Source organism: Sceloporus occidentalis, unplaced genomic scaffold (assembly GCF_023333645.1).
Source record: "Sceloporus occidentalis isolate IW3139 unplaced genomic scaffold, rSceOcc1.0.p SCAF_71, whole genome shotgun sequence".
In the NCBI taxonomy this organism is placed as follows: Eukaryota; Metazoa; Chordata; class Lepidosauria; order Squamata; family Phrynosomatidae; genus Sceloporus; species Sceloporus occidentalis.
The window spans coordinates 1,765,868-1,777,014 of record NW_028317051.1 but is presented as its reverse complement, the minus strand read 5'-3'; the positions used below and the strand labels follow the sequence as shown (position 1 = coordinate 1,777,014).

Here is an 11,147-nt window from a genome sequence, read left to right as displayed (position 1 = left end):
TCTTTTTTTCAAACCCATTTTCAGTGCCAGAAGGAGAACTGTCAAAATTTCCTTCAACAGGGGTTGTGTGACAACGAAACACAAAAGATCTCTGCAGATCTAGTAGAAACCAAAAATAAGCGTATGCAAGAGGTAAAGTGTCAGCTGCGTTATCGTTGAGCGTGGCCCTCTTGTTTAATCCTTCTGGTGTCGGAAAAGGCTTGCAGAGTTCGGCAGTCAATCTGGATAGAAATGGTAAAGAGAAACCCCCACCCCAAACCAGTCCAACTGAAAAAGCAGTATCTCCTCTACTTAGAAAAACCGCTTAGGCTGATGTCATCCCCGTGCAATAAGGCTTCCACGGGGACAGGGGAACTGGAGTTCTCTGGGTTCTGGAGGGTGAGGAAGTCTGAGAGGTATATGGGAGATGGTGTCCATTGCGGAGAGTCTGTTGAGTTCAGTAGGTGACCACTGCTGCCTTCACATGGGGACGAGGACAGGGTTCCTGGGTCAGGAGGGAGCGGCTGCACTTCAGGTCTGGTGTTGGTGGCTGTCCCTGGAGAGGAACACCCTTTGCTCTTTGTAGCAGAGTCTTTAACAGAGTCTCTACAGGCACACTGACACTGACAGGACTCCTCCTGCTTTATAATGATGACAGGAAGGCTCAGACCGATCTGCTGCATGGCATTTCCTGAAAAAGAGACCACACAGAATTAGCAAGGCTCGATATCAACTGGAAGTGAAAAGCAAATACCATGTTACGTTTATTACTCCCATATTACTTGTACAGAAGTTCTTGATCTAAATGGAGGTCTCCGTGGGGGTCACAAAACAGCTCAGTACTTTGGCATTTTCAAGACTCCAGCGAATGGATGCCCGCAGACGCTATATGTGTGTCACAAAAAGGGGTTATTACTCCAGAAAGCCTTTGACTTTACTGAGTACTGATGTCCAAGTCTTAGATGTTGAATAGTGAATAAACACAAGTGCTGGGCAGCCTGTGGCCTTTCATATAAAACTCTGTGGCTTTGTGTTTCATACCTGAACAAATTGGGGAAATGAATGTCACCGTCAGTCCTACTGTATACAAAAAGGCAAAACTAAAAAGTTAGGGGAAACCCGTACCTGTGTTTCCAGTGAGGGGAACTGTAGTAGTAAAATACACCTTCTCTACCTTTGGAGCCGTTTGCTGTGAGAAAGAGAAAAATCAATTAGTTCACATTTATTACAAGAATGTCCGACACACAAAAGCTCTAGACTGCATCTTTGGGTTAGCCTTGCACGGACTATGGATTTATTAGTTAGCCCCTACTTTGCTATTTTGGAGCTGTACGAAAAAAATATTCAGGTGCAATGAAGTATACGTACGTAAGTATGTATCACATAAGCACATTCAAAACAGAACGATGCCTTTTTTGTTGGAAATTGTGTTTCATATATGAAATATAAAAAAATAATAGAAAATAATAGAAAAATAAAGGAAATTAACACCAGCTACACCTTCTGCTCCATCCAATGTTCGGAACTTTCTTCATAGATGAAGCTCTCAGGGAGAGAATCCAGTTGTTTGACGGAGTTAATTCTTTACTACAGCTTTAAAAAATTAACTTACAAAATGTGATTCAGACTTAGATTCACAGAAATGCATACTTCAGTGTGTAAACCTTCCTAACACAATACTTAATTTAAAAAAAACTATTGGTGGTCTTTGCAATCGTTAAAACATCCCAGAAAGCCCACATAACAATTATAAAGTACCAAGAAATACATTTCAATTCTCAAAGTACTTACAGATTTATCCTGGCTTTGTGTGGCTCCATTTAATATCCACTGAATGTTCGGGTCACCCACAACAAGATTGGGTGGCAGAAGGGCTGCAGCACTGGGAGTCTGGGTAATGGTTATTGCTGGGTTACTGGTTAGCACTGGGTGCGAGCTGGGGACTGCAGCCTGTATTAATGTCGGCAGGACGGATTCTGAACCGGCTGCAGCAGCCAACGAAGGTCCCGCAACAACAGTCAAACCCTCCACCAACGCTTGCGAGGTCTGCGAGGCAACAAAGCTGTCCTGGCCGGAGGCAAAATGAGCTCCATTACGAACAGGCATTTCCAGGGACTGCCTCACTGGTAATGAAACAGGGGGAGCCTGCTGATGGTCACACTCCATGACAGCTGGTAATGGGGTTGCAGAAGTTGCGCCAGCTGTACTTTGCACAGGAGCCTTTGAGACAGACAGGTTAAGCACAGGGGCTGCTGAAGATGTTGGCTCGGCTGAGTTGCTCTCTGCTGGTGCCATCAATGGGATGTTGGAGACCCAGGTTTTTAACATCGCTTCTGGGAAACAAAAAGGGAAAAGAGAGTGGCTATACATATCGGCACTTGATTTGTACACCTGCTCTTCTTGTACAGTTGTATTAGTTTATTTTTAAGTTGGTATATGTAACCGTGATTTACAGAGTATAGAAGCTTTTAAATTTATAACACCTTTGTTTTTAGAAATCAAGGTATACAATAAGTCAGCACTGTAAAAAAGGAGTAATAAAATGTAAATAACAGAATTCAGTTAATAACGAAAAACAATTAAACATCGATGTAATGAAATCATCTCTACAATAAGACAGACTTGGGTAACTAAGTAACGCAGTATGTCATTCCATTGTTTTCAAATGGAAGAGCTCAGTAATAGCTTTTTAAAGCTAAATTGAAGACAAAAAGCCCACTTACCTTGAAAGTAAAATACAATGTTAACTATAATAAACTGATAACCTAAAGGCAATTGTACTGGCATTTTGCCCTTTACGTCATTGAGTCAATTTTACTGGCATTATATCACGATTAGCCCTTTATGTTTGGTTGCAGGTACATAGCGTGCACTGTTGCCAATGTCAAGTTATCTGAATGATACAGAACCTGTGGCCAGCAACACTGTTGTTTACAGTAGCATGGATACCATGTCGATTTGGCCCCCCTTGGAGCTTCCCTTCATTTTGGAACGAGACAATTTCCAGTATGTTTAAGTTTTGTGATGAGCATGTCCGTTTTTCTAGAGCTAAAGCTAAAAAGGCCATCCAGGTGAAAACTCTTTATATCGCTTAAGTAAAACAGCTTATACACAAAATATTGTTTACAAAGAGATTTTTGATGCGCGAGAATTATAATCCCACCCACTGTGCCCACGGTACTATGGGCTTTATCTAGTAATGCATGTTACATCAAGACACATTGGCTACCTTTATGGTCAGCTAGATCATGGTCTTGGGTATTTTCCGGGCTCAGAAACATAGACTCAAAAATGTTTTGTGGTAATAATACACCAAGGGATTGCCCAGGACTCTGTAGGAAAAAAACAAACGTTTGCATTAATTTCCTGACACAAACAGCTCTTTCACCAACATCTTGTACAGAGAAAAAAAATGGATAACCAGATTCTTAGCATAGCTTCTTTTAATGAGCACTGAATGTTTTGGACCTTGAAGTACATCTAAATTCTGCGTCCAGGGACACCAGCTTATTAATAGATATGATCAAAAGCTTCAGTAGTCGTTCGACCAAACATTAGATATAAAAAAAAATAAAAAATGGAGCCAGGCGCGTTGGTCGCAGCATTTCACAACTGGAATTTCCCAACCCCGAGTCTCTACAGCTATACAGAGAATGACATGATAAACAAAAGATACCCAGTGAGTGTCAGTTCTGTGAGCGACAAAATCACTCGAATCACCACCCTTTACAACAGCGGAGTACAGCAGGGCATCTCTATACTCCATACCCAAACTATTGATTTCATCCCAGGAAAAAAAAAAAAAGAGATTTTTAAGATACCCTTAAGGGCTACAAACTCATTGCAGATGGCTCTGGGTTAATAAGGAGTGTTTGCTTTCATGTTAACAAGAGAAATCCTAAAACACGGGCAAGAATGGAGAGAGACTCTCAAAGGGCCAAAGCAAAATAACCTTAAGTGGACCGGACTGACTTAATGATTGGGTATAAATATACAAAGTGCAATATACGTTTGAACATTTATTTAAAATACATTATAAGATATTAATATTACGAAATTCACGTCCTTTAGATAGCTTAATCTGCATGTATGTCAACACCACATTGTGTATAACCCACACACTTTAGTTTAGCAAAAGGACTTTAATGCATCTCAGAGGGAACCACCAAATAAAAGTATTTTATCGGTTTAAGAAAATACAAATGTTCAGACAGACGCATGTGGTCCCCAAGCTGGGCAGCACTAAAACAGGAGACCTCATTTTTCAGTAAAAGTAACAGCTCTCAAAATGCACAATATTGCTAATTGTGGTCTGTTGACATGAAACATAAGCCAGCCCAGAATCTGTTTGGTGTATGGCTTCACTATCACAAAGTTATTAGAGGCATCATGTGATTTGACCTCATGTGATACAACTCCGTAGGTCCGGCTATTAAATTGGGGAAGACTAAAGAGAAGGTTTCCGTTAAATCAAAGAACTTACAGCGTCAGAGTTTTCTCGTAGCTCAGAGTCAGTAGATAACATGCTTAAATCACTCAAATACCAATAGTTCCCGTCCTGTTTGGAAAGAAGAAAAAAAAAAAAAAAAAAAAAAGACAATATTAATGTCTGTATTCTTGAAAAGTATATTCTTGAAAATCAGAATGCTGTTGGCAATGTTACCGAACGCGTTGAAAGGAGGTAAACAACGTACATGTTTTCTCGATAAGTTATACACATTAGTTTCTGAGTTTGACATATGCTAATACAAGCTGGGCATGGCTGCGTTTAATGCAAAGGAGGATCACTTGTTACTGTAACAGTTTTTGTTTTAGACAGTCTAAATGTAATCCTTTTAAATCCAGAGATCACCATTGATGCCAACATTATTGAAAACCTACATACAGAGGATGTCTGATAAGGTGTCTCGCTGAAATAATGCCAGGGCAGCAAGTTGAAGATTTACATATGAAAACCGTTGGCAGATTCAACCCAAATTGTCTCAACATTGAACGGATACCAAAGATATATGTAATAGGATCTGAAGATATAACACCATCATACACTTTGATGTGGTAAATACCAGGACCGGATAGTCTCTTTATGGAACAAATTATATTAAAATATTTGCATCCGCACTCTTCAGACTAGATGCTATACCAACTCAAACCTTGTAGGCAGATAATAATATAATACAATATACGCAGAAGGCATATAAGTAAATTGCAAATAAAGTGAGATGTACATGAAAATAAAATGTGTTTATGCAGATTTACCTCGCAGGTTGTACGGCTGGGTAAGAAGTCATCCAAACCAGTGAGATCATGACCATTGTTGCTCTTTAGGCCGTTGGTGCTGGAAGTCTTCTCACATCCATCGGAAATGGGCTTCTCACCTTCACAAAAAAAAGATACGTGTTAAAAGTTATCTAAACTATTTCTATAGGAAAAGGACAAATGGTTTTCGTAAGCCGTGTTCTCACCTGTGTGCTTCCTGGCATGTGTTTTAAGGTGATGGCTCCCAGCAAATGCTTTGCCACAACCATCATGATCACACCTGCAAAAAGAAACAAAAAAAACCAACCAAATGTTAGCCAGAAAACACAAAGCTCTTAATATGGAATACTAATAAAATATGGGTAAATGGATGTTTAAGAGTTTATGAGATTAAAGTGTGTTCTATGCACAAAAATGCAAGGATCTGGCATAGAATCTAATTAAAGTATTTCAGTTATCCAAGTGGCAAACCTAAACTCAACACTCAAATATTTCATGAAGATGAACAATGTAATACCGTCCCATTTTTCATGCGGAATGCAGCAAAGGGAGCCGCACTTATTTACCATCCTTTCAGTACTAATATAACAGAATTTTCTCCTCACCAGGTAGGGGCCAGTACAGTTGCCCAGTTGCCCACCTGAAAGGCTTCTCCCTGGTATGGGTCCGGATGTGCTTTCGCAGGTCGCTGTGGGTAGTGAAGTATTTACTGCAGCCCTCGGTCACGCAGTTAAAGGTTTCGCCGGTGTGAAGTCTCTGGTGGGCTCTCAACCTGCCAAGGGGATTGCCAATGCAAAAGATCATATACTGCAACAGCACATTAAAAACGCCTTCCAACTTCAAATACGGATTCTGTTCAGCACATTTTAAAATTCCCATAGGCCCATATTCCATTAATAGCCAATTTTAAACACACACTTCTTCCTTAAGAGGTTAATGTATGCGGTTCCCACTCTATACATGTATCATAGGGCTGAGTTTATGGAAAGTATTTGTATTACAGTTGGTATAATAAACCCGCGGGTGTGACGTTCAGCATGAATCAACCTCACCTGTACAGAGTGTTGAAGGCTTTTTCACACCCTTGCACGTCGCACTCAAACGGCTTCTCCTTGGTGTGCACACGTATGTGGATTTTGAGGCTGTAAGAGGTAAGAAAGGCCTTCCCGCATCCCTCCTGATTGCAGACAAAGGTATACTCTCCTCGGTGGGTCTTCTGGTGAGTGCGCAGGTTGCCTGCTGTGCTATATGTACGGAGGCAGCCTTCAAATGTACACTGATACCTCTTTACCTGTAAGAATAAAAAGATCAAACATTAAACCGCAAAATAACATGTATGACAACACCCACCATAAAGAGCGCGTGTGCGCCCACAGAAAACACCATATACGATTAGCATCTACCTAGAACAAGTGCATGTTGTAACAAAAAACAGAAATCATAGAAAATAGCACAATCTGCAACCTTAATATTTAAATCACAAACTATGTTCACATCAAATCTTAGTGGCTTAACACCTCGACATCTGATATCCAAACAGTAGGAGATTAACATTTTACTATATGAAGGGAGCAGGAGGGAATATCACAAAAATTAAATACCAGTAAATATCCTTGTTTCCCATGAAAACTGCTAAACGACCCCTAACTTTTGAATGACAGGGTAATCAGCCATAACATTATGGCCACCAGCCTAATATTGTGTAGGTCCCCTTTTGCTGCAAGGATTCCACGAAGAACATTGCCCATAGTGCTTCCTGGTGCCATCCACATGATTCATCAGACCAGGCCACCTTCTTCCAGTGCTCCGTGGGCCAGTTCTTATGCTCATGTGCCCATTGTAGGGGCTTTCGGCAGTGGCCAGGGGTCAGCGTGGGCACCCTGACCGGTCAGCGGCTACGCAGCCCCATACGCAACAAACTGCGATGCACTGTGTGTTCTGACACCCAGTCTTCTAGCCATCCCAATTTGGCCCTCATCAAAGTCGCTCAGATCCTTTTCTTTTCCTGCTTCTAACACATCCACTGTGAGGACGAAATCTTCACTTGCTGCCTAATATATCCCAGCCATGATAACAAGATTATCAGTGTTAATCAACTCACCTGTCAGTGTTCATAATGTCATGGCTGATCAGTGTACATGTGTGTGTATACCATAGTGGAAAAAGCTGCTCCCCCCCCTCCTCCTAATATAACAGGTTGTAACTTTTTTGTGCTCATTTTCCTCTTGCTATAGCATGGTGATCATGATATACTAGCCGGTTCTTGGCCTTAGAACCGGCTAGCATAAATAAGAAGGGAGGATTATGAGCTTCACTTATGATCTGAAGAATAAACCCTTTTCCCAGGGTGCACCTTGCCTATGTGATATGCGAAGCACACGCTGGTTTATCATTAATGACAACTGCTTTCCGCTCCCCTGCCTACATGTTGTGTAACAGCCGGGAAAGAAACTGAAGTGCGCAATCACTACTCGCCACACTAGGGCACAAGAATAAGAGAAGGTTCTACGTTCTCTTTTATGGCCCATGTGAGCAATTAACACGTTTACCTGGTGAAAGTTTTAATAAATCAAAAGCTACAGTTTCCTTGAATTACAGCAATTTCCTTATTTTGGTTGCATAAGGCATGTGCTAGTTTAGTTTCTACAATCTCGCTTCAGACGAAGGCAAGCTGCAACCCGCACCTAGTCTCCTATAAACCGGTTGAAAGTATCTTAATAGTAAGTAAGTGGGTTCTCCTTACAACTTTAGAAGGCCGGTTATCTGTTCGGACAGGTCCCTTGCTTTCCTTCCCTTTTATCATTGAGGGCAAGGAACGTAATAAATGTGGTGTTTATTAGGTGCTAAATTGTGAATTATTTGGGAAAAAAGCCTGTTGTGTGAGATCATGAGCCCCGGAACCAATTGGACACATTTGGCTGCAGATAAAAAGTACTACTGGTTGCCATGGTAGTGACTTCACATTTAAAAGTCTGACCTAGAATTACTTGTATACAGAACCCCTGTGGCACCTTCTTTTTGTTCTGCGTAGGCCCCGTTGGACTCTGCAAGCCCAAGTTGTTACAAGAGACAGCCCTGCTAATGAAGAATGCACATTAAAGCACCCTGTGAGGACTTTCATATGGGGGAAAAAAGAAAGGACTTACACTCCTCCATGTGTTGCCAGGTGAATCTTGACGGGCGATTGGCTCCTTGAAGCAGCCAATCAGTGGAAAGAATACATTCCCACTGAAAGCACTTTTTGCATACACGCACAAGTAGATCCCCACTGGCATGAAAAATAATTGGGGGCGATTAAAGGGTCAAAATGGAAATTTAAAGGGACCTCTCAGCTATCGTATGCATTCATGTGCTTACGGCTGAAGTGTCCCTTTAGGCGATGAGCCGCTGGTTATGCCATTTACTCAGTGCTGTGGAAAGAGATAATGCCGTATAAATCAATACAGGTATCCCCAATCAGCTGTATGATTAATCAGGTGGTGTGGAGACATTAGTTATAACCTTACGGACCATGTTGCCTTTTCCTGGCAGCTTCATGCCAAGCACAGATGTGCACAGTAGTTGCCTGAAGCTTCGTGTTCACAAACTAGTATATTTTCACAAACAGCTAATTTGTGTGCATGCTTAGTAAAAACCACTGACGCGGAAATATCAACGGCAAGCGAAAATATAGTTTGATACGCTTACGCCTTATCCCAAGTAGAAGGGAAACTGCACTATAATTTTGTTCCCAATTTTATTCTTTATTTCTAGGTTTATTTCTACACATGATCCTTTGCAAGCCGAGAATCTAGTTCTCGTGACCTGGAAGCCCCTTGGAGATCGTAACTTTGGACGCAGCATGCGACCGTACTTTGGGGTTCACAAACGGTGCTTTGGACGTCAGCTTAGGAAAGGCAACAGTGTATAAACGGCATGTAGATCGCAAGGGGGACAACGAAGGAACAGCCATGCAAAACTTATGGAAGTAATGAAAACCTACATAGAAAATGATCCTATGTATGTTACTGACAGTATAAATATGCCACACAATGGGGGAGGGGGGCTGGAGGAATTCGCCTTTAAAGTAATTTTCAAATTCAAGGCATAACCCTGAATTTGCTTTTTCCCACTGATCCATATGCTTGGTTGAATTCCCAAAGTGCAGCAAGCAACTTGCCTGTTGCGCAACATCCACAGTAACTACTCCAGGAAGATTCTCAGTAAAACATTTGGCTTTTCTTGATCTAGCGTTACAACAGTGAGGCGTTCTGCGGAATGACAGGTGCAGTTGTCCTGAGGCATCTCCTAAGTTCTAGCTATCACCAACCCACATAAACAGAAGAAGACAGTTTAGGACTTTGGGGCAGTGAGTTTTGGTCTTCCAAGACATGAGGAGACCTCTTGGCCACCAGACTACTCAACACAGGGATGGTCTCTAATACTAGTACGAGAAAACTCTCCAGTGCATCCCACCTACCTCCTTCTGCTTGGTCTCTGGGCACTCGGAGTGTAAGGTGAGGGTCGCCCCCTCGATGTTCTTGGGCATAGGAGTGGAGCCAGGGTTGATGGTCAGGTGAATTTGGTCAGGTGAGATGATGTGTTGGACATATCCCTGGGACATACCGTCCTGCTCAGGCAGAAGTAGGAAACCCTGCTCATTAGCAGCATCCAAGAAGGGTAAGTTACCCCCAACGTTCCCCTCATCCTCCTCTTCTTCTTCTTCCTCCTCCCCACCTGAGGGCTGGCGGTCCTGCTCGATGAGGACAGTCGTGGTGTCATACACCGGCTCCCGTACTCGCTTCTCCACAAACCACTTCCGCATTTTCTCGTCTGAGCACATCCCATCCTCCATCGAGATGAGGGCCAGCTCCGGGCTGTTCTCCCCCATGGCCGGTAACCTCAAGGTGGGATTACACGGGAGCTCTTAACTCCCACAAGCGGAGAAGGCAAGGTCTGTGTGCCCTGTGGCCCCCAAAAACACAAGCGCCGAGGCAAAGCATTCAGACAGCGACGACAACTTCCTCATTGACTTTCGGTGCCTCACCGGTGATTTCGGAGGAAGTGGTTCCGGAGGTCGGAGGAGGAGGAGGTGGGACCGACTTGGCGGAAGGGGGGCGGGGACTGAGGGGAGGATACCAGCGGAAGAATGAGGACAGCGGTGATAAGAGTCAATGACTCCATGTTAAATTCACGCGTGTGTGGTGGGAAAGCGCCGCTTGGGTTATTAAAAAAAAACCGGGGGTCCGACGGATTTTGAACGTAAGCTAGTGTTGTTTACGGCTGGGTGTCCGTAAAGGACCATGTGCGCATGTGCTGCAGTGTAGCCTGGGTGTAGAGAACCGTATATTCCACAGTTCTCCCCAGCGAGTCACTGGGTGCTGCTGTCACCTGTCATGAGGAAAGTCTTTATTTCTCCCCGAGAATTTTGGGGCCCCCATTACGCATGGTTGGGGGGGGGTAAATGCAGGCCTGGCTAGAGTGTCGGGTACATTTTCCCTCGTTGAGTTGAACAAGTGTTGCATTCTCTCCCAACTAGATCATTACAAGTTTCTTTTCATGATCGTCCCAAAGTTTTCATTTGTGGCTTTTGCTCCTTAAAGGGAAAGTCCCATTATACTTTTGGTTATTCTCCTGGCATATACTTAACATACTCAACAACCTATGATCTGTGCTCACTGGAAATCGGGACACGACACCCGGTTGTGTCACACATGTGGCACGCAATGTAATCACGTAAACATATTAATGCATGACGTATACATTAGTAGGACCAATTAGCCACAGATGGTGTCAAATGTTACGCAACACAGATATGATCTGTGAAATGAACACCGGGAACATCTGCTCTATGAGTTACATTGTGTTTGGTTGGACCTGGCCTGCATATTTCAAGTTCCCCTGAATATTAAACATCGGTAGTCTTCGAAATC

The 11,147-nt window shown here is 42.8% G+C and overlaps 1 protein-coding gene across 1 annotated transcript; it reads right to left on the bottom strand.

Moving 5' to 3' along the window:
* Positions 1–287: 287 nt before the first annotated feature.
* LOC149286261 (metal regulatory transcription factor 1-like) lies at positions 288–10,105 on the bottom strand. The gene is made up of 11 exons (XM_089494311.1): positions 9,695–10,105; positions 6,288–6,526; positions 5,876–6,007; positions 5,442–5,515; positions 5,236–5,354; positions 4,463–4,537; positions 3,209–3,311; positions 3,143–3,145; positions 1,771–2,312; positions 1,105–1,168; positions 288–670 (listed from the first exon to the last, which is right to left on the bottom strand). The coding sequence occupies exons 1-11, from the start codon at positions 10,103–10,105 to the stop codon at positions 288–290; spliced, it is 2,145 nt and encodes a 714-aa protein (XP_089350437.1).
* Positions 10,106–11,147: the final 1,042 nt, after the last annotated feature.

Coding starts and splice junctions, on each gene's coding strand:
- LOC149286261 (XM_089494311.1), bottom strand. CDS start 10,105: ATGGGGGAGAACAGCCCGGAGCTGGCCCTCATCTCGATGGAGGATGGG. Junction 6,008..6,287: donor GCCTTCAACACTCTGTACAG/GTGAGGTTGATT, acceptor TCCCCTTGGCAG/GTTGAGAGCCCACCAGAGAC. Junction 5,355..5,441: donor ACATGCCAGGAAGCACACAG/GTGAGAACACGG, acceptor TTTTTTGTGAAG/GTGAGAAGCCCATTTCCGAT.